The sequence below is a fragment of the Mustela lutreola genome, chromosome 3, assembly GCF_030435805.1.
Source record: "Mustela lutreola isolate mMusLut2 chromosome 3, mMusLut2.pri, whole genome shotgun sequence".
Taxonomy (NCBI): domain Eukaryota; kingdom Metazoa; phylum Chordata; class Mammalia; order Carnivora; family Mustelidae; genus Mustela; species Mustela lutreola.
The window spans coordinates 146,764,415-146,787,004 of NC_081292.1; the positions used below are offsets into that span (position 1 = coordinate 146,764,415).

Sequence of the window (22,590 nt, forward strand, 5' to 3'; positions counted from 1 at the left end):
GTATCACCATCACCTTGGGAACCTGATAAAAACACACCTTCTGTGCTTTTCCATCCCTGGAGCTGCTGAATCTGAAACTTGGGGAGGAGTGGAGCCCAGCAGGGCGTATGTAAAGAAGCCCTCAGGTGATTGCAATGCTTGCTGAAGTCTGGGCAGGGCTGCTGTGTGTTGCACTTAGGAATTTTGCTTCCTGACCGTATTTACCTCTCCTTCCCGCTGCTGCCCCAGCTTAAAGGTCAGCTTCACGAAGGACGGGTTTTCTATAGTCCCAGTGTTTCAAACTGGAAATGTCACTTGGTAAGAGCTCAGTAAATAGTTGTCGAATTAATTAATGAAAATATGACTGTTTAGTACATGTGGACTAAAAGAACTCTGAGCCACAGAGTTCAACAAGGTGATCCTCATACTTCAATGACTTGTCAGCATCAAGAGTCTGAAATGTGAGGTTTTCTTTATCGCGGATTTAAAAATCTGCAGATTCTTTGAAGATTGTGTTAGCACCAACTAATCCTTCTCCATACTTTGTGGAAATGATGTAAATTGTTGCTTTAAATACTTGTGGCTACTGGAGTTGTGCTATTTTAATCACCTCCCATAGGGACCATCGCTTGTAGAGAGTACAGATGGGTCATCCTGGTTTATTGAAAGCTTCTGATACTAGAGCTAGCTAAGTGGAGATTTGTATGAAAAAGACCACCTGCGGGTGTATGAATATTGCATTGGAAATTTAGACTTATTAATATTTGATTTAAGTTGCTTGTGCCCGTCTTTGCAAATATGGTCAGCCTGGAGCCCTCCTTTGCTGGGCTTGGGAAATGATACCTGTCAAATACGCTTACCTAGTGATCTACCGCAGCTCTCCTAGTTCGGCAGAGTAGGTCTTAGAGATGGGGGTCACTGAGGACTGCTGAGTGATTGTGGATGGCTTTAGGGTCATTTTGAAGGTCGTAAAAGCCAATCATTCTCAGATCTCCTGGCTTCTCTCTCAGCCCTTGGCTCACTTCCTTACTACTGGGCTCCCCTCCCCCACCGCTACCCTTGCTCTTCACGCTGTGCCTTCCGACAGTTCGACCCCCCTAGGGCTCAGTTTTTTTCAGCTGCAGAATAAGGAAGGTTGACAAGACTTTCTCTAGGACCTGCCTTACAACAAAGTGTCTGTGTGGCCCTTCATGAGCCTCAGTCACTAAAGAAATTCTCTATCCGGTTTGAGAGCATTCAAATCAGGATGGTCTTGGGCATGGAGGGGAGAGTAAGGCAACTATCTATCCTGTGACTGCCTTTACCAGAGCATCTTTACAGATATCCTGCCCTCACGGGGGAGCTAGGGAAGAATGGATTTGCGATTTGGGGATCTTCTGTGGTTTTCCTTTGTTCACCGTAATTACCACATTTGATAGAAAGCTGACTGCTAGTGAGTGAGTCTGCTAGTGAGTTCATGGTCATGCCTGTCTTTGGACGTGAGAAAGCAGGCTCTTGCCTGGCTCCTTTAGCACAGCTGGCCTGGGATTACCACTCCAACCTTCCTGGACCCCTGCCTCTGCTGGTGCCCCACCAGGTATGGCCTCTGGCTCCACCTGTCATTGGAAATTCACCTGCTTTGGTGAAGGGCTGTGGCTCTGACATAGATGGGCAGATTATCTGTGGTTTGCTGTCATCTTAAGCGACTCTTCTCCTTCACGCTTTGGCTAATAGATTGCATTAGTCAACTGAACTGTGAACCAGATGTAAATTGACATCAGCCAACACTTAACCTTCTACCTTTTGGCCCTTTTAATCCTGTGTTGTCCTGAGTGTGAGAAGGGGGAGAATGAGGAATTAGGGAGTGAGTGGAAGCTTGTGTAGCCTCGGCTCTTTAACCAATAATTCCCCCAATGTTGAAATTTTCTTGTTATTTGTTTATGGGGTCATGAATGAGATGTTGATGCCATGTACAAAGTATAAACAAATGGTTAAGAACTTCTTCTATATGGGTTAAAACAGCACCCTCAAAGGAAACTTGTTGATGGCAGTTTTGAGAGTCTACCCACGGGAGAGGCCAGTCGTGGGAAGGTTTGCCTCTTTGTGTTTCTTTTGTTTTGAAAGGTGAAAGTCTTAAGGGAATACAGATATGATATCTTCCGATTTTTTCTTTTGTTATCAGAAAAGGCTGTGGAATTGTCATTTTCTGATGTTTCAGAGAAGGTCAGGACTGCCTCTCCCTCCCTCATTCATAGTTGGGAACCGTCGGTTTTTCAGAGCAGCCGAGAAGTGACTCTGGGGCACAGCCACAGGAAATACAGTAGACTGGGTTTTCTGAGTGGAGGCCTGGGACCCCCTGTTGGGTTTGGGGGCTGCAGCCTAGAGAGCCAGAGAAGACCGCTGAACACCATTTGCCTACAAGAAGGAATAAATAGAGTTGAAAACCAGGAGTCTGTTTAGAGGAAAGGAAACTGGGTGGAGAGTGAAGGTTTCAGAGAACCCTTTTTGGTTCTGTCTGGTCCCTCCTGGCATGCCAGCCTTCCTCCTGAGCAGGACAGGTGGTATGTCCCAATCCATAATGAACTAGTGATTATGAAGAGTAGGTAAGGTGCCTACATATTTATCGTTTGCTGAAAAGATGAGCAGATTTAAGGTTATTGCTTTAATCATCTCTCACCCACACACAATTGCATATCAGAGGTTGAGAAAGGAATAGTGTTACCAACATTCGTGTTGAGAAGGATACCTACCCAAAGCCTGTCTTCTTAGTGTCCTGGTGCTCTCTGGAGCAGCCATTACTGATGGGACTGTTAGTATGGACGGTGATCATAAATTATCTTCATGTATTTTAAAGAAACGATTTTGGGGGCGCCTGGGTGGCTCAGTGGGTTAAAGCCTCTGTCTTTGGCTCAGGTCATGATCCCAGGGTCCTGGGATCGAGCCCCGCATGGGGCTCTCTGCTCAGCAGGGTGCCTGCTTCCTCCTCTCTCTCTGCCTGCTGCTCTGCCTGCTTGTGATCTCTGTCTGTCAAATAAATAAATAAAAATATAAAAAAAAAAAGAAAAGAAAAGATTTTGTATGAATGGGAGTGTGCCACATGTGTGAATTTGTCCAGCTTGACATACCCTTGAGCATCATGGGGTCATTTTTTTTTTTTTTTTTTTTTTTTGTGGGACATGATTTAGGCTTCTAGTATTGCTCTTGTGCTTACTGGGTCATAAAATACATGAGCGCGCACGCATAAATACATTTTTCCTGCTGCTCTCTCTCCACTACTGGAGTTCTCTGCATCTAAGAGGTGAGAGAGGGAAGCCATGGTGTTGGCCACACTTTGAGATCATGCAGTCACACCAAATCAGGCCACAGCAGCTGTGAGGAAGGCCATACCCTTGAGCAGTTCTTCTCCAACTTCCTTGTGTGTCCCATCAGCTAGGGTTTTGGCTACATGGCAGATGCTGACTCAGTGATACTGACGATCCTGGTCTGTGGACCCCACTTCTGAATAGCAAAAGTCAAAGATACTTCTTTCTCTCATTTTCTTAGAAATGTATTGTTCTGTTTCTGGAAGGTTTATGTAAGTGTAGCTCGAAACAGAAACTATTGGCAAAAAAAGTGAATTAAACTCTTCTTGTGGTGGCCTCCCCCCCACTCCCCGCCAGATGCCTGTGCATTTATTTGTTTTGATTTGTGCCCCTGGCATTAAAAGTCATGCTTAATACTAGAGCTGTTTAAAACTCTAGAATTGCACTGTGTGCTAAATTGTTTTCTTGCTGATTTTACCGAGTCCTTTGGGGGATTACAGTGCCTTTAGCCTCTGATGCAATGGTTAACCCTTAGTGGTCAGGAATCATGAATAAACATGGTGGGCCTGGGGAAAGGCCGGTGACTGCAGAGTTAAGAAGCCTTTGGGTATAAATGTCAGAGTGCTTGATGGGCAGGAGATTAAGCAATAAGGACATTTAATTATCTCACATAGCAGAAGTCTGGGGCATTTGGTTCCAGGGTTGGTGCAGAAGCCCAGCGATATCCCAGAGGTCATGTGGCTCAATCCTGCTTTCTGTTCTGCATCTCAGTATGTTGGCCAGAGCCTGTCCCCTTGGGCTGCTCACTCCCAGCATCTCATCCTCAGTGACAGTGCCCTCAACAGGCTGGGGCATGGGCAGTACGAGAGCCTTGTACGGTGGTTCTCCTATATAGGCAAAGGATTTCCATGCAAGAGCTTGCACTGTACGCACCTTGGATCTTATGGGCCAGGATTAGGGCAGACCCTCAGATCCTTCATGGGTAAGAGGAACCAAATACCACGATGGGCTTAGAGCACAATTAATCCCCTGAGTCCTGGCAAACAAAATCAGGATTCTGGCAGAGAAGAATGGATGGTTGTGGATGTTGGGTAGATAGCCAACAAGGACTGTTATTGAGAATCTACTATATACGTTTTGAGATCCCCATTTTATAGCTTGTGAAACCGTTGCTGGGAGCAGTTAAGTAAATGAGGAGGGAGTGTAGTTGGGATCACCAACAGGCCTGTTTGATTCCAGAGTGCCTCCTTGGGGTGGAAATGGTGCTCCTTGGTACTCACTGTGTCCTTCTTTGATGCTACTTCTCTTCCTCTTAGTTTCAGGGATTGTTGGTGGGAGACTCGCTGGAAATGGTCAGGACCTCAGAGGACGCCTCTGAGTAGGGGCCTTGTATCCCACGCCAAGTGTGTCACCATTTGGCCTCTAAAGAATTTGGTTCCATTCATGGTGCTCTGAAACACCACTATCAGAATAGTGAGACAACTACTCCTGTGAGCAAGGTGGTGTTATTTCAGGAAGGGGACAAGCCCAGGGAGTGTTGGCAGCTACCGTCCGGGGTCTTGCCCCATCTTCACCTGGCCCCCTGGGATCCGGGCCCTGCTTCTTGCTCTGGGTTAGCTGTGTTCTGCTGAGCATGGCACAGGTACCCAGAGGGGCGTTGGACTGGAGGCATCCCCTCAGCCACCCCCAAGTCAGCGCTGCCTGAGTTTGCAAGGGTTCTCAGCAGCCCCGAGGGGACCACCCTCCCCAGTTCCACTCAGTTCTGGCTCTCAGTGCCCGGAGAGCTGATGGCACTCTGAAGATGGCAGGGCTCCTGGAGAGGGAAAAGTCATTCCTATTTGATTTATAAACAAAAATGCAACAAACAGAAAAACTGGTGGAAAGGCATGTAAACGTACATTAAAAAATTGAAATTGAGAAACAGCGATTTGGTCAGTTAGGCTAAAAACATTCTGCCAGAGCACGTGACCACTGGAGAGGCATCACAGTTGGATGTGACCACGTGGGCAGACCGGATGGACTGCGGTGGCATTCTCCAGTTGCCTTGTCCAGGAGAGATTGTGACCCGAGAGGGCTGCGGTCAGACCTGGACTCAAGGAAGATGAATCTGGATGGAATACGCAGGATTGCAGTTGGAAGAGGGGTGCTTTTGATTCTGTAGCTGCTAAAGCCTTTCCTGACCTGGTCAGTATAGTTTCCTTCCCTTGACCAAGAAAGCCAGCGGGGAAAGTCTGTCTAGGAGTTGCCAGCAAGCTGAGGACCACGCCTTTGGTTCTGAGGACCGGAGGCTGGACACATTAATGTCTTTCTTCCATTCTTGCTGTTGAAGCCATGTAATGTTGTCATTTAAATCAATATCCCATGTTCCCACCTTAGCTCTCACCAGAAGGCCAGGGTTGTGTCTAAATCAAAGTTCTAGAAGCCCCCTGGTGTCTAAACCCACAGGGTTAAAGTTTTCTTTTTGTTTTTGTTTTGTTTTTTTTTTTAATATGTTCTGTACTTTATTTTTTTAGGTCTTATTTATTTGTTTGACAGAGAGAGACAATGAGAGAGGGAATACAAACGGGGAGTGGGAGTCGGAGAAGGAGAGGGAGAAGCAGGCTTCCTGGGGAGCAGGGAGCCCGATGCGGGGCTCCATCCCAGGACCCTGGGATCATGACCTGAGCCAAAGGCAGACACTTAAAGACGGAGCCAACCAGGCACCCCGGGCTAGGGGTTACTAGGGGAACATCCTGAGCTTCTGAAACTGTAAGTAGGGTGCTCTACCGCTGGCACTCCTTTTATAAAAGCAACATAGTAAGAACTCAGTACAGTGTTTAAAACAAAACAACTTTCTGTAGTCTACTCTGTTAAGAAAATACTTGCTTCTGTTTTATACCCACAGTTATATAGTTGGCATTATTGAAATCATAGCACTTCTTTACATGCTTCTTTATTCATCCAACATTGGTGGCATGGCGTTTTAAGGAAACCTGTGGGACTCAGGAAGTCTGGATGTCCAGCTGGCAGCCCTGAAAATGTTCCTGGGTGTTTGGAAGCACACTTCAATTTTGTCTGTAAAGTCTTAAGAGTCTCTTGTGAGAAAATAAATAAATGAAAAAACAAAACAAAACAAACCCTGGTAGTCCACCCAAATTGTGAAGGGATTGTTTTGATGATGTAAATATGACATTTCGGTTTAACCAGGGAACCTCCAACAAGCTTCTCTTTGTTGGGTAATCACAACTTGAGCCTGACTGAGGGAAGAGCTCAGGAGTTGTGGAGTCTTAACCCCATTATTCATCTTGCGTGTCCTTTTCAGTACGGAAAAATACACTGAATTTTCTCAAAATGGACACCAGGGCTAACTGGCTGACTCCTCTGTGAAGGGCTGTGGGTTTTCTCCAGACCCTTGATAACTTGCTATGTGGTCTTTGGCAAGACATTTAATCTTTTTAATTCCTTCCTCTTCTTCAACTCCAATAGCCACTAAATCATCGTATTTTCCTAAGAGCTTGTCTAATCCTTTCCATTTCCAGAGTCTCTCTAAAGATACAGGCTCTGTTGATTTAGCTCCTGAACATCACTGTGTGAGTCCTTTTCCAAAATTTCCTCTTTGGCTAGAACGAGTGCCATGGTAGTTGGGCGGCTGAGGGGGTCAGGCTCAGCTTCCTTTCCCTGGTTCTTAGATTCTGTGGCTGGGCTCCTCCACAGTCTTGCTGCTTCCCTGCTTTTCTAGACCGGCCACTGGGGAAAAGAGATGGGTTCAAGCAAGGACCTGCCAGAGGGTCCCTGCTCCCCAGGACCCCCAGCCAGATGTTGGCAGGTCCGAAGGGATCTGATCTGTTGTAGCCTGTTTTGAATAGGTTTTAGGAAGCTCCGAGCCATCACATGTTGATTCCATTATTCTCTAGTCAAGTGTTGAATTAACCTGAGCTGGTTTCTCATCTGCAACTCGGGTCCCTCCTCCTAGGTGTGAGGAGCTGCTGTGGATTTGGGGGCAGGTTAAGGTTAGGGCTGGTTCTTTACCTGCAGTGCCACTCCCAGGTTTTACGGAAGTCAAGTTCCAGACCAGGTTTTGCCCTTCGTTAGCAAGCAAACCCCTAAAGAGTTCTCATGCTTTGTTCTGTAGGCTCAAGGAAGTTTCTGCTCTCTGCCCATCTAGATGAGTGGAAAAGTCACTTAAAGCAGACTTGCCAAAATTCCAGATGCAATTTTCTGGTACATGTGCACTTGGCTTCTATAATCGAACTAGACCTAGGACTGGGGAGGGATTTAGCTTACTTCTGGGTTTGGCTGGATTCTTTCTATTTGCACAAGAGCGGCGAGTTCAGGTAAATATTTTAGCTGTTCTCTGTGCACTGACTACTTTTTTCTGAGAAGGGCCTGTTTCTCACATGCCTCACGCCTGCCAACAGGTGACCGGCATTATTATCCTCCAATAATAGCCCCTTTGGGGCCTTCACCTGACTCATACTTATTTATACTTAGAGATAATAGAAATACTGTGAGCATGAGCAGCTGCATCCGGCATATCAAATGCGACCAGAACGTTCTGGCGCTGGGTGCTGTGGGTCAGAATGCCAGTTGAGCACTTAGGTCTCACAAATATAATATTGCATATGGTGTGTGTTACAGTATAGGTGACTTTTAGGCCTGATAGCAGCTTGGGAGATTGGTTTGCAGGCTAAACCGGGGAGGCGTCATTGCTTTATTTTGCCTTTCCTTTTTTTTTGTAAGCGAATTTGTTGCCAACAACAATAGAAAGGAGAGGTTTTACGTAAAGATCTTGATATTTGCTTGCTTGCTCTGGGAAAGTGGGGACCTAGGCCGTGCCAGACCCTATTCCTCTACGGTGACTTTCTTTTCCAGTGGAATAGCAGGGACCTGCACTGAGAAGGGGCTCCTGAGGAGGGAGGGCCTAGCGCCCCCTGTGCCGATATTAAGCCTCAAGAGCCCTTTAATGGTTCAGACTGTGCTGATTCTTTTCAAGACTGTCCCTCCTTTATTGCTGCCTGGCCTCTGGAGGTATTTGAGGGTTTGACCCCAGCAGCTGTCATACCCTTTTTCTTCTTGGCTCCACACTTGTGCTTTGCTGAGGCTGTTTCTCTGTCTGGAATGCTGTGTCCTTTGAGGCTTGCCTCTCCAGGTCTTAACCTCTTCTCCAAGGCCAGGTCTGAGGCCCCAGTGGGGGGTGGAACCTGTCATGACTGTTACTGCCCTTGCTCCTCTGTCTACACAGCACAATGTCGCTCTGTTCGTTGTTTCCTGGCCTCCGTCTCCTTGCTGGTCAACACTTAAAGGTCAGGAAACCTATCTTTCTCATAATTTGTAAAAATGTTTATGGTTATCCTCTCACTCCAGTTCAGAGGCAGAGACTAGGAGCTTATGGATCTACCTCACATTTATCGGAAAGCAGATTTACACATGGTGGAAAGAAGCAGGAAGGTGTTATCAATATGAACGTCATATGAAGATAAGCAGAACCTGAGAAAGCTGGTCAGGAAACAGAGGCCAAGAAGACCCAGTTGAAGGTTTGGTAGCCTCACATGGCTGGGGAGCGTCATGGCCTCAGCCTGATCCATGGGGACACTGGGTGCAGCATGTGAGACTGTCCATACAGGTGGCTGTACTGCAAACCTCCAGATCTGTCCTGGGGCCTGGCATTCATGTGCCTACAAGTAAGACCATTCTCAAGGTGACTTAATCACACACCACAAATGAGGCAGTGGTGTTGGGTGCACATCAGTCTAACTGTACCTCAACACAAAGGTGACTGTGAAAAAGCCCCACAGTGCCCAGACTCGGAATGCCAGAGGTGCTTCTGTTCTTCATAGGGGTGTGCTAATGTCCTCTGCAGCCCGCATCGCTCTCCGTGGAGGGAACAGCGTCCCTGGGCCACCACAGAGCCTCAGGGGCACAGGCAGACTGTGAGGGACGGTGGCAGTGGCGGGGGTGGGGGGAGTGCTGGAGTAAGGAGGGCAGGCCTGGTGATGGAGCTGGGGAAGAAACAGTGAGTCCTTCAGCAGGGGGAGGCTCCAGGTCTAGATTTGAGAGTAGGGACCGCTGAGGAGGGAGAGGAAAAAAGGGAAGTCAGGTTTACGGGTTGTCCTGAGGGATTTTTGACTCTATCCTGGGGAGGAGGAGGCCTTGAAGGCCGTTTGAGGGGGAGGTCAGGTGTGTGACCGAGGAAGGCCTGGTGGCCAGGGCATGGTCCTGGAGAAAGCCAGAGGAGGGTGGGGGTTTTGGAGGCTGCTGCAAAGTGGCTGGATTCAAAGATGTGAGGGAGCCTTTCAGCTCTTAGGCTGACAGGGTTCTTTCTGGTTTGAGATGCAGTTATTCCCGGACGCAGGAAGATGGCCGGCTAACTCTGTGTGGAGCCTTTGATTCCGTGTGGCCAGAGAAACATTCATGGTTTTTGACCCAAGTGTATCTGGTTGCACTCCCTTCGCCGTATAGACGTCCCTCTTAGGAAACAAGGACTCTTTTCAGTGGCTATGTCCCCATACCCTCTCCCCCATTCTCACTTACGCATGCTGTCTTGACAGAATAGGGCAGTTTTCCTTTTTACACAGATACCCTATGTACTTTGGTCAAAGTGTTGTCTCAGTACATATAAATCTTTCTGGATACACATTGGCAATCCATAAGAGCCAACTGTGTATTTACTCTGGATTCATAAGGGTGAGTACATGTTAGGATTGGCGTTTTCTGCTTCTGGAATTTTTATTCTGAGCTTTAAAGACATTTAACCATCTGTTTATGACTTTAAAGTGAGTGTTCTAAGTGGAGGCTAGGAATAAATATGTGAATCTTGCAGGATATATTGAAGGGGTATTGTCCATAATAAATGGCTACTCTACATCTTTTTTTTTTTTTTTTTCAGCTGTTTTTGCAGCTTTAAAAAGGGTCTAATGTAATCCTATGGTATTTTTAAGGAATTAAAGTTATTTGATGTTAACTATGGATTTTTATCTGGGTTATATCTTTTAGGAGAGATTGGGGTGTAGAATTTTAACTGCTTTTATAAAAAAATCCCTTTTTCCTTAGAGCAACTTCTACCCATATTCTTAACTATTTACAGATGTTATGTACTTAGTATTATCTTGTTACAAAAAAAATTCTTTTTAAAGATTTTATTTATTTGAGAAAGAGAAGAGGAAGCACAGGCATGCATGTGCCTGAGCAAGGGGCAGAGGAAGAGAAGCGGGTTCTCCACTGAGCAGAGAGCCCCATGTGGGGCTCGATCCTGAACCCCAGGATTGTGATCAGAGAGCCTAAAAGCAAACTTCACTGACTGAGCCACCCATGGACCCTCGCTACAAAATTATTTTACTAGAAATGGAATGTTGACTTCATTGTTGACATTTTCAGAAATACAAATTAAGTTGAAATTAATATTTTTCAAAGCTGATTGTACTGTCTTTTCCTCTAGCCAAATATAGTAGATGCTTACAAAAAATTTAATTCAGGTAGCTCTTTTGTAAGAACATGAATTTTATTTGCTCCTACCCACAGGAGATTGGTTTACTGGTTCTAGAGATTTCTTTTCACAAGCCTTCATTTTTCTGACCGAAATATAAGAATTCAGAGTTTTAGAATTTGGCACATATGTGCAAATTAAATTATATAGCACTTTCAAAATATGCTTTAGCTCAGTATCATCATGAGAGGAGCAGTTGGAACAAAGACTCCATTTGTCAATTTTTATTCCTTTTACTTGTAGTTGAAATCCTGCTGGGAGTTGAGTAAATTTAAATGTAAATAAAATGAAACAGTCAACATATTTCAACTCAGGGAACTGGTTACAGTGTTACCACATAACTTAATATTGAAGACCTAAAGCAAATGCTAATACATTTTGACTTTGGTTTGTGCTTGATGTTGTTCTTTGGTAATTGCTGTCATCCTGGCAAGTCATCAAAGGGAACCAGCAAAGGAGGAATATAGGAGAGCAATTTGAAGGGGCTCAGGCTAGTCTGCTGCAGCAATTAGAGGCATTGACAACCTTTTTAAATTACCATTTACCCAATTACTATTGAGCTGTCCTTGAGTTGGCTCTTGCTGGGAGGTCTGTTCTAGCCCTAAGTGGTTGGTACCTTAACTTATTAACTGATTTTAACTTTTAATAAAAATCTACACAGAGACACGTGCATTAATAATCACTGGGTATTCCTTCTCTGTGGTCACAAAAGAACATCATTTTTGCCTAAATACACATGGGCCTGTGTATACGGTATGCCTAATTCATCCTCCTGCCAAAAGAGTTTCTCATATGTAATGGATGTCAAGAAGAGTATTATTTCATTCTACAAACCATTGTACCTATACCTATGAAAATTATCCAGAAAGCAAATATTGAGAAAAAAACCAAAAACAAAAACCAGTCTTTTCTGACTGAGCTTTTCCTTTGTGTTGATTGCTACATATGTACAAACCTGGACACGTTGGCTTGATGTACTTGGGTTCATGGATTTACTGTTACGATTTTGCCTAAGTTGTCAGCACCCTTTAAGCAATGCCATGGGAATGTGGAAAATGAATGTTATTTATCCTTTATTGAAATCTTTTTATTGAATTATAATTAACATACAGTGTTGTGTTAGTTTCAGGTGTACAATATAATGATTTGGCAATTCTCTACATTACTGAGTGTTCATCACCATAAATGTAGTCTTAATCCCTTCTATTTCACCCTTCCCCAAGCCACCTTTAAAAAAAAAAAAAAATCCATTCCCCAAACATTGATGATTAAATTAAAGATGCTGGAAAAATGATAATAAAAGAAACACATTAAAAAGAAACCGCATCACATACTGGTTTTACTGCTTCCAGTGCTATTCTTAGAAATGATTTGTTGAAATGACTCTAAAAGCTATGATCCTTTCTATTTAGGGCTCTGAGAACACATTTTTATTTTATTGTTATAATCCCTTGTGGTTAGTTAGGACTTTTGATACCTTTTTGGTCCAAAATATAATTTGATACGATAAGTTTCTGGACTGGTGAGCTTGCTGACCCATCACCCGTGATGGCGTTCTCTAAAGTGTAGGATGGCTGGTGGCGGAACTGCCTTGGTGTGACCCAGAGAGGGCTCCATGGTGTTTGGAACAATTCATCATCACTGGACAGGAAAAGAGAGGTGTATAAAGTCAGAATGTGTAAGCAATAATGTCTTATATCAAATAAGGGTGACTTTTTTTTTTCTTTTAGATTTTGGGGTAAGTGCATTCCTAGCAACAGGAGGTGATGTTACCCGGAATAAAGTAAGAAAAACATTTGTTGGTACTCCATGTTGGATGGCCCCTGAAGTCATGGAACAGGTAAAAAAAAAAAAAAAAAAGGAAGCCTTGTATCATTAAATATATTAACATTTCACTCAAGTCAGTCATTTTACTAGAATGCCCCTTTCAACTAAGATTTAGCTCTCAACTGCTGGACCTTATCAAAATAATATCAAAGTTGTACATCCCTGCCGTAGATCTCCAGCATAATATGGACTTCCTGGGGGGGAATGACAGGCCTACTGTATAATTATGTTTTTTCCTCTTTCTGTTCTTAGGTGAGAGGCTATGACTTCAAGGCTGACATGTGGAGTTTTGGAATAACTGCCATTGAATTAGCAACAGGAGCAGCACCTTATCACAAATACCCTCCTATGAAAGTAATTATTATTGGGAATCATATGTCGGGCTTGAAATAGGATTTAACGGAATCTGTTCTGTAATTCTCTTAAACATAGTCATTTTTCTCTTAGACCTGAGGAGAATTAATGGAGGAACACAGCCAAGTTTAAATGTTGTCTGATGTGGACAGAATAGGACAAAAGTGGTAGAGCTCCCAGCTTAGAAGCTCGCTATACGTTCTTAGCAGAGATCTGTCTGAGGACTGCGATCACTTTGGGCGGTGGAGGTTGAGAACTGGGACAAATGCTGGTCACTACTCTTTTGATAGCTAAAGACCCCTGACCCCCAAGGAAGATCTAAAATTGGATTATATTGATGTTGCCTTTGCAGATGGATTCTCCCATTTTTTTTTTTAAATGATCTGTAACATTTCACCCCCGTGTTCACTGTGTCATGTTGGTGACTCATCTGAAATAAGGGAGCCCAGTGTTTTCAGGCAATAACCTATATTTGGGTGGTGTTTTCCAATCTTTGTAATTCTTTGAACTGCCCTATGTTATTATTTCACTTATTCTGAGATGGGGGTAGCAGGGCTGATGGACCCAATTAGATTTTGTTTGGGGGCTGAAATAGTGGCTAGAAATGATGGAGGTATTTTAGAGAATACAGTCTTTGTTTGTTTCACCATTTTCCTAGGAAAATACTGGAAAAATTTAGGAGGGTTAAGAAAAACCCAAGGATAAACAAAGTTCAATAATTTCACTGATTAAAAAGTTAATATGTTCTTGTGAGAAAATTTGGAAGTCCAAATAAGAATCAAGAAGAAAATAAATCATTCATAATCTCATTAACCACAGACAATCCCTGTTAAGATCTTAGCAGAGTTTAGTACATTGCTCTTTTCTCTCTGTATTTATGTACATATTTTTAACATTCTTAAGATTAGGGGGTGTGTGTGCGTGTATATACCTCCTTTTATTAGCAGAGAATTCAAAGTTGAGGTGTAAACAGTTGAATTGCCCTTGCAGAGAAAAAACACAAACAACTTGGAAGATTATTGCTTCCCTCCAGTTTTTCTGCATTATTTTTTCTTATTTCTTGATTTCTTCCTTTCCCGACCCCTGCTTGTTTCCCACCCGAATCCAAAGTCCCAGTGCTAACCCCAGCCTGACGTCCTGTGGGGCTCCACTGGGACTTCACAGCTCGCCCACTTTCTTCTGTTTGCTGTTACCCTCCACAAACCATGAACTGTCACTTTAGTCCTTCATCTCTTCACACATCTGAAAGTGTTTGAAAGGAGTCCTGGCATGTATCACATTTGCATCAATTAAGGCCATTTTATGCATTAATGAGGTTTATTTCTTTTATAGGTCAATAGTTTACTACAAGTTCTACTCTTTTTTCTTAAACAAGTAATTTTGATGTGAATGAATGGAATTTTTACCCTTTTTTGATTTGAAGCTATATTTTTATGTCATTTTGTCCCCTTCTGGAAGAAGTAGCGTGGCCATTTGGCTCTGGTTATGGTTTTTAGTAACTCGTATTCTGGCTAGCTTTCAGCAGCCTTTAAGCAATATTCTGTAGGTTTGCTCATTGAAAAAAGGAAATCATGTGTTACCTTCTGGGATGCTGTGGCTTTATTTTTAGGGTTGGCAGCATGTCAGCAGAAGCCTTGAGTACGGGCGGTTCCTTACTTATGAATGACCTGTACTCATGACCGTTCATGGCTGCTCTGGGCCTCCCTCTACTCCACTTTCCCAGCCTGAGCCCCAGCCTTCACGAAGCCTTGTGCTGGAGCTACGTGCTCCTCGAGGCTGTCTGAAAGCCAGCCTGTCTGTCCCGGCCACTCTGGGGACATTTTTCTTCACCCACAGAACAGATTTTGTAAGTTCTGTCAATGGAATAACAAAAAAGGTGAAAGGGCCCATGAACAGATTTGCGAAAGGAAATGAGGACTTTCAGTACACACTTTCTGGAAGGTTAGAACCAGCTCCTCATCCAAGATGGCGTCTTATGTGTTGGTGAAATGTGAAGACACGACTGTAGCAGCGGCTGTACTGACATTCTTTGTGTTTGTTTCTGCTGCAGGTGTTAATGCTGACTTTGCAAAATGACCCACCCACTTTAGAAACAGGAGTAGAGGATAAGGAAATGATGAAAAAATACGGCAAGTCCTTTAGGAAATTACTTTCACTGTGTCTTCAGAAAGACCCTTCGAAAAGGTACGTCAAACCTGGCGGATGAGTTAATGATCTGGTTTGAAACACAACAAAGCTTTGATTGTGGCCGGGAAAAGGCTGTGTGAGGACACCCGAAAGGTACTTCTAGTCCAGGGAAAATCCTGCTCTGGCCCCTGGCTTCCAACCTGTTCGTGGAGGACGGGGTGGGGTGGAGTAGGAGAGGAGTGAGGAGGAGGGAGAGGCAGAGGAAAATTTTGAGTGCTAATGAGATTCACTGTGTTTGTTAGGTGTGGGCTCTGTCATCAAAGGAAATGAAGTAAAACAGAAATCAGAAGACATTGGCAGCAGTGCACTCAGAAGCTGAGCTAATGTTCTGCACTGTGTAGGTTGAGCTGACCTCTCAGGGCTTGAATATCCTGCTAGCTCCAGTCTAAACCAGGCAGAGCTATTGAATTTTGCATGAGCTTCCTCTTCGTTGCAGAACAAGTTGTGCTGTTTGAAAGATTATCAGTAAAGAAGATTAAGAATTTTGCATTAGAAACATTAATCATATAAACAGAAGCAAATGGTTTGAAATTAACGTGCCTGTTTCCTCTTTATTCTTGGGTTATTGCCCTGCTTTGTAGCGTGCGTGTCTGTTTTTGGAGCGTGTTTCTTTTTTCTTAATATCTGTGACTTTGAAATACCCCAGCTAGTGATAATGTAGCCCCGTGTCTTGTATTGCTTAAAGAACAACGTTAACGACGTGAGCCACACAGGCTTTGCCTGGGTAGAGTCCCTTTGTGGAGTTGGTTGCGTGGTGAAGCCCTAGTGTACCATCAGCGTAGACCACAGACCTGGGGAATCACTGGCCACCTTACCCACCCAAGGGTTTGATTTGATACTTGTATTTGAAGACACAAAACACTGACTTCTTTCCTGAAGCTTTCCTTTTCAGGGAAGGACCTGATTTTGGAGGGATTCTGGTCTTCTTAAATGCTTTATGAAACTTAAGTCTTTTCTTTTTACACCGTAATCTGCTGTTTCAGTGGGCGGCCCTTCTCTAGATTAAACAGAGTTTTCATTATTTTAACCCATTCATTGTAGCTGCTCGCTTCATCCCCTTACAGTTTACTGAGTTTGCCTTGAATCTTCTCAAAATCAGTCAACCTTCCTTGTGGGGCTAGGTTGAAAGACTGCTGTCAAGCATCTTTATTTATTTATTTATTGTTTATTGTAAAAGGGATCATCGTTTTGTCACACCATCAGGCTGTTTCTGCTTAAACATCTTATTGGATTTTTAGGGCTTGTTTTTCTTCTGAAGTTATACTGAGCTTTCATTGAGGTTACTTCTTCACACCTCTATTGGGTGAAGATGCTCTTGGGTTCTCATTTTGTCCTGCAACACTTGCTTGTCTTACCTTTGTAGCTGGTGTTGTCTCCAAACATAAATTTTTGGCATCACCAAGGAAATAGTTCCATCCTCCAGAGCCCGTTGAGAGAGGTACCTGTCTTCCCAGTTAGCTCTGGGTTGTGTCTGATGGTCTCTGGGATTTTCAAACTAGTTGAGATCCCACGTAGTGGTGATGATGTATAATGTCACTCATTTCTAGCCCTTCTGGAAAAACTGTGGGGCAAATTGCTGGTGTACTAATGATAGGACAATAGATCTCTTTAGGAATTTGTAAATCAGTCAGAATAAACTAGATTATCATACATTGTATTTAATAAATTGTCCTTATTTCTTAATAATTTTGAAAGTCTTTCCAGGAGTTATTTGTTATATGCGCTTGAATGTCAGGTTCCTACCACTCCACCCCTCCAAAAAAATTCTTGAAAAGAGTCGTGCACCATATATTTGAATTCTTAAAAATTCTTCCCCTCAGAGTGCTCTCTTAGTAACTTGTTGATTTACAAAGTATTACTAGTTTAAGGACTTCTTTCAGATATTTTCATTATAACATAATCTAATCTCACTATTGCACAATTGTCTTCTATAACAAACAGAGAGTATTAGTGGTGCAAATTCTTGGGACTATTTTTCAAAAAATTGAAGTGTAATTACCATACAGTGTTATATTAGTTTCAGGTGTACAATCTACAGCTATTTCACCCACCCCGATGAACCTCCCCTCTGGTAACCACCAGTTTATTCTCTATATTTAAGAGTGTGTTTTGTTTGTTTGTTTTGTTTCTTAAATTCCACTTACGAGTGAAATCATATGGTATTTGTCATTCTCTGTCTGGCTTTTTTCACTTAGCATTATATCCTCTAGGTCCATCCACATTGTTGCAAATGGCATAATCGCATTCCTTTTTATGACTGAGTATATTCCATTGTATATACGTCCCGCATCTTCTTTCTCCATTCATCTGTCAGTGGACACTTGAGTTGCTTCCCCATCTTGGCTATTGTAAATAATGCTACAATAAAAATAGGGGTGTTCATCTGTCTTTTTGGATTAGTATTTTCCTTAGGTACATACCTGGTAGTGGAATTACTGGATCATATGGTAATTCTCTTTTTCAATTTTGAGGATCTTCCACACTGTTTTCCACTGTGGCTGCACCAATTTGGATTCCCACTAACAGAGCACGAGGGTTCCTTTCTCTCCACATCCTCTTCCACATTTGTTTCTTATATTTGTGGCTAGCCATTCTGACAGGTGTAAGGTGATACTTCTTTGTGTGTTTTTTTTTTCAATTAAATTAAATTTATATTTTTAAGTAAACTGTCCCCCAGCGTGGGGCTTGAACTCACAATCCTGAGAACAAGGGTCACATGTTCTACTGATTGAGCCAGCCAGGCATCTCTTTCATTGTGGTTTTGATTTGCGTTTCTATGATGATGAGTGATGTTGAGCATCTTTTCATGTGTCTGTTGGCCACTTGTATGTCTTCTTTTGAGGCAAAAAAAAAAATTCATGAAATATGAGAATGAAAAAAAAACTATTGAATTTTTAATATAGCATGCAGTTTCAAAATATGTATTCATTACTAAATAAGTGAACATTTAATTGCTACACAAATCTGAAAGAAACCGTGAATATTTCCTGTCTTCTCTGTCTTTGCTTCTGTTGTCCAAAGGTTCTTTCTCTGCCTCTGTCCCCCTTCCACCCTCTTTTAATCCATACTTGAAAGGTCCCATCTTCTTAGGGTTAGATAAATCAGAGTGAGATTCCTAGCTCTACTATATCATTGTCTACACGACTTAGTTTCCTTATCTGTAAAATGGGCCTAATAACACCTGCTTCATAGGATTGTCATGAGGATAGAATACAATCACACACTTAAAGAGATAGCACTGCGGCGCCTGGGTGACACGGTCAGTTGAGTGTCTGGCTTTTGGTTTTGGCTTAGATCATGATCTCAGTGGGGTGGGATTGAGCCCCATGTAGGGTTCTGTGCTCAGCGGGGTGTCTGCTTGAAATACTCTTTCTCCCTCTCCTATTGCCCCCACCCTTCATTGCATGTGCCCTCTCTCTCTCTTCCTCTCTCCCTAAAAATAAATAAACAAATCTTTAAAAAAAAAAGAGGATAGCACGGTCCCTAGGGGGTTCCTGATTATTCAGGAAATTGGGGTTGTCATTCACTATTTGCCTTTTTCTTCCTGGCTGAGTGGCATTATTACAACCCTTAGTTTTCCTATAGTATGTTGAGGATATATCTCTTAAAGCACTTACCACATTATGTGCATTTATGGACTTACACATCTAATTTCCTCATAAGTTTGTAACTTTTCTAGAAGGAGAACCTGTGTCTTTCATCTTTATGTCTTTCTATCCACAGTCTGTGTTACATAGTTGATATTTCTTGAGCAGCTGGAGACAGTGGGGAGCTTGCAATTTGGTGATGACTTAGACTCATTGAAGAATGTTTCAGAAACAAACAATTTGACTGGGTTGAGGAGCAAATGCAAGATTTTTGATAATTTTTTTTTTTTTTTTTTTTTTTTGCATGTTGATCATCTACTTGCAATCTGAAAGCAGTTGACAGGTACCCAAACCCTGGTCTAGCCCAGGACCTTTTTAGCAACAAATAGAAACATAGGTGAACAGTGACCAGGACAGATTCAGTCCCCTGCTGGAGCCCTCAGACTGCCTGAGAAGGAGCTCTGTTTTCAATCAACCTGAGAGCTCATGGCACTTTCCTAAGAAAAGAGAGCTGGGATGTTGGCGCTGTTTGGCTCATCCAAATCTGTGCTCTGCTTTGAAATAGACTAAGAGGTGCTGATATTTGGATAGCAGAACATTTTGCTATTTCTTAAGAAATGAGCCTTAATCCTATAGATTTTGTACTTCATGTGGATGGCAACTGTAAAAGGAACCAGCATTTTCTTCAAGCAACAGGAAGGTGCATATCATGTAGATAAATTCATTAGCAGTGAATAAAACTTGATATTACTTTTGGGGGGAGGGGAGGGTGAGAGATACAACTCTGTCTGAGGTCAGTGAGATTTTTAGAAATTATAATGCAAATTGTTAAAACTACTTAAACTGTATCATGTTCATCCTGAATCCTTTGAAAATTATTTTAAGTCTCAGAGGACTTTGGTTCATCCATATGTATTAACTGGATCCTTTAAGAGATTTTCTTCTGAGAACGTTGGTACTGGCAGACTCCTGCATTGTTTTCAAGGATTTAAAATGGAATCATCATTCATAGCCTGTACATTATTTGGGTTGTTGGCGCATAGCATTTTAGCTTTTCTTGTACAACAGTGTCTGTATTTAGGTTATGTGGCATTATTTGAAAATTGTTAGCAGCCATGTCAGGTGTAGCTATGCTTGCAGGATTCTTTGTCTTATGTGGTACTCAGTTAAGAGGCCGGCAGCACTGATGGTTCCGTATTAACCGCATACTGGTAGTTGCTATAGCATAAAGCTAAAACAAACAAGCAAGCGACCAAACACAAAACCCCTAAAGTCCATTGGGCTGCACGCACCTCACTTTCTCTCACGCCTTCTGTCATTTTCTTCCTCCCTCGTTTTCCCCATTCTTTCCAGTTCCGCTTTCCCATGCTTTCTTATGGAGATTGCTCGGTGCTTGTATGATTCTGCCTCCAAAGCTGCAGACACTTGAGGTCATTTGAGTGCACAGAGGATTTGCTGTTAAGTTCTTCTCTGTATAGAGTAGACCTGTTATTTTTAATGAACTGTATGGCCTATTAACATAAATGTTGAGCCTATACAAGAAGGAATGTGTTTCCTTTAAACCATTTCTCATTTCTTATGTGAAGTTGAATGTTTGTCTTTATTGATGAAGGCTAAGAATGGAGAGTTTCTTTTTATTCTCTGCAGCATGCTTTTCTTTACAGTTTTGGTCACCATAGAAATGACCTTGCTGGGCAAGGGAAGGTATTTTCTCAGCCCTGTATCTTGAGGTATGTCTGGCATTTCCCAGCCTCCTCTCTGGGTTGGTCCTACACCTGACCCTTAGTGTGTGGAAGGAGGAGGCAGGGTACAGAGGAGTGGGGGAAGCATGGGGCTCTTTACTTTAGGACCTCCACTGTGCACGACTTAACCCCCCCACCTTTTTTCTTGTTAGTATGAATCTAATTTTCATTATATCGTTCTCCTATTCATTACTACCTTGAACAGATGCTTAGAATTTGGTGTTGACTAGATTTGGCTCTAGGAGTTGTGGTCCTGTGTCCCGAGTGTCTGGTAGCATCAGTTCTACCCCATTGATTATGGTATGGAAATTGAGCTATAGCCGTTTTCTGGTCTGTGTTGGGCAATGGGGACATAAAAACGAATCCTGTGTGGTCTCTGTCTTGAAAGGGTTTATAACCTACTGGGTTCAAGGTGGAAAGACATAGGAACAGATAATTACAGAATAGGATTGTGGGTAGATTGGTTGTGTGAGCACTGAGTGGGGAACAATGAATTCTCCTTATAGAAGCTGAGCAAAGTATCTCTGAAGATGATGACATTTAAATTGGTTCTTGACTGATGAGCAAAGGCTGTGCTAGTCAGTTACAAAAATCTTTGAAGAAAAGCAGCGCGTGCTTTGTCATGAAGGAGCACAAGAAGGACGAGCGAACCTGTGTAGCTGGAGGATAGAGTTCACGAGAGGCACGATGAAAAATGAGGAGGGGGGAGCAAGCCAGCATCTCTCTGGCTACTGAAATCTGTTAGGATGGATAAGAATTGGGTTTGTACAGAAGCCAGCTCTGGAGCAAGGTGGGTGGTGGGTTAGAAGGAAGAAGAGAGACATAACAGAGAGACTGACTGGAGGCAAGCTGTTGTAACTGTATTGACCAAAGGCCTTGAGGGTTTCGACTGAATCAGTTACCATGATTGAGTCCCTCAATCATCTTGATTTTCTAAGGTTCCCTTTCACTTAAAAAAGTTAGATCTACGTTATTTTGTGTGCCTCTTGGTTTTTAAAATTTTGTTTCATGTTACGAGGTGCCAAACATGTTATAACGCCAAGTCTCGCTCAGTACAGTGTGGAATGGTTGTCCTGCGTGTTTTCTCTGTGGCCATCCCCTTCGCCTGGAGCTCCATTCCAGTGTTAGAATGTTCCCAGGTGCCTCTTACAGCCTAACCGCACACACTAACTTGTATATGCTGGATTCCAAGTTGCTGGAGGTAGCGTCAGTGTCTGCCGTATTCACTGCGGTATGCTAGCACCTAGCATTGTGCCTGGCAAAGACTGGATGCTTACTAAATATTTACAGAGTGAAGGATGAATTTGGAGTAGCTGGAGGCCAGAGTCCTTGCCGATGATCAGTACGAGTATACATTAAAATAACAACCAAAGTTAAATCGTGTGAAGTAGCAGCAGCATTTTTTAGTTCTCGTGTGCCTGTTTAACGAGGTACGAATTCTTGAATTCGAACAAGCTTAGTGAGAGGAGATGATGGCACACAAAATGTAACTGACTCATGGCCCACCTGTTGTTTAGACCTTTATTTACTCAAGGCAATTAACAATTAACAGCTGTTTATTGCAACGGATGTGACGACTCCGGGTTGTCAGGTACCTCTAAGCAGTGTTCCACTTGAAGCTGAGGGAAAGAGCAGTAACAATTTAAATAGAAAAGTTCTTTGCATAGAAATACAGTTTATGAACCCTGTAGACATACGCAGTTTCGACGGCCATGCCTCTTAAAGATGTTTCCTAATTCTTCCGTATGCTTGGCTTCAGTCCCTGGACATTTTTAAAAAAAAAGATTTTATTTATTTATTTGACAGACAGAGATCACAAGTAGGCAGAGAGGCAGGCAGAGAGAGGGGGGCACGTAGGGTCTCCACTGAGCAGAGAGCCCAGTGCAGGGCTCGATCCCAGGACCCTGAGATCATGACCTAAGCTGAAGGTAGAGGCCTAACCCGCTGAGCCACCCAGGCGTCCCATCTCTGGACACGTTTTAATGGACCTTCCTGGTTCCCAAGCAGGGCTTTCCAATCTTTCCAAGTCTGAGGATTCCTTTTAAACTTGCACTCCTCTCAACAAAATACTGTCTGCACCTCTGGTGAATATCCCCGGAGAGAACACTTCCTGATAGTCAGTAATGTTTCCCTTTCGCCTCCCCAATTTTTTTTTTTATGAAAAATTTTAA

At 43.1% G+C, this 22,590-nt stretch overlaps 1 protein-coding gene across 2 annotated transcripts in view; it reads left to right on the forward strand.

The window, feature by feature from the left end:
• STK39 (serine/threonine kinase 39) overlaps positions 1-22,590 on the forward strand; it is a 305,730-nt gene that overhangs the window by 90,375 nt on the left and 192,765 nt on the right. For both annotated transcript variants that reach the window (XM_059167118.1, XM_059167117.1), the window contains exons 6-8: positions 12,453-12,562; positions 12,802-12,903; positions 14,954-15,087. In XM_059167118.1, coding sequence (XP_059023101.1) covers positions 12,453-12,562; positions 12,802-12,903; positions 14,954-15,087 — 346 coding nt within the window. The remainder of the gene's footprint in view (positions 1-12,452; positions 12,563-12,801; positions 12,904-14,953; positions 15,088-22,590) is intronic.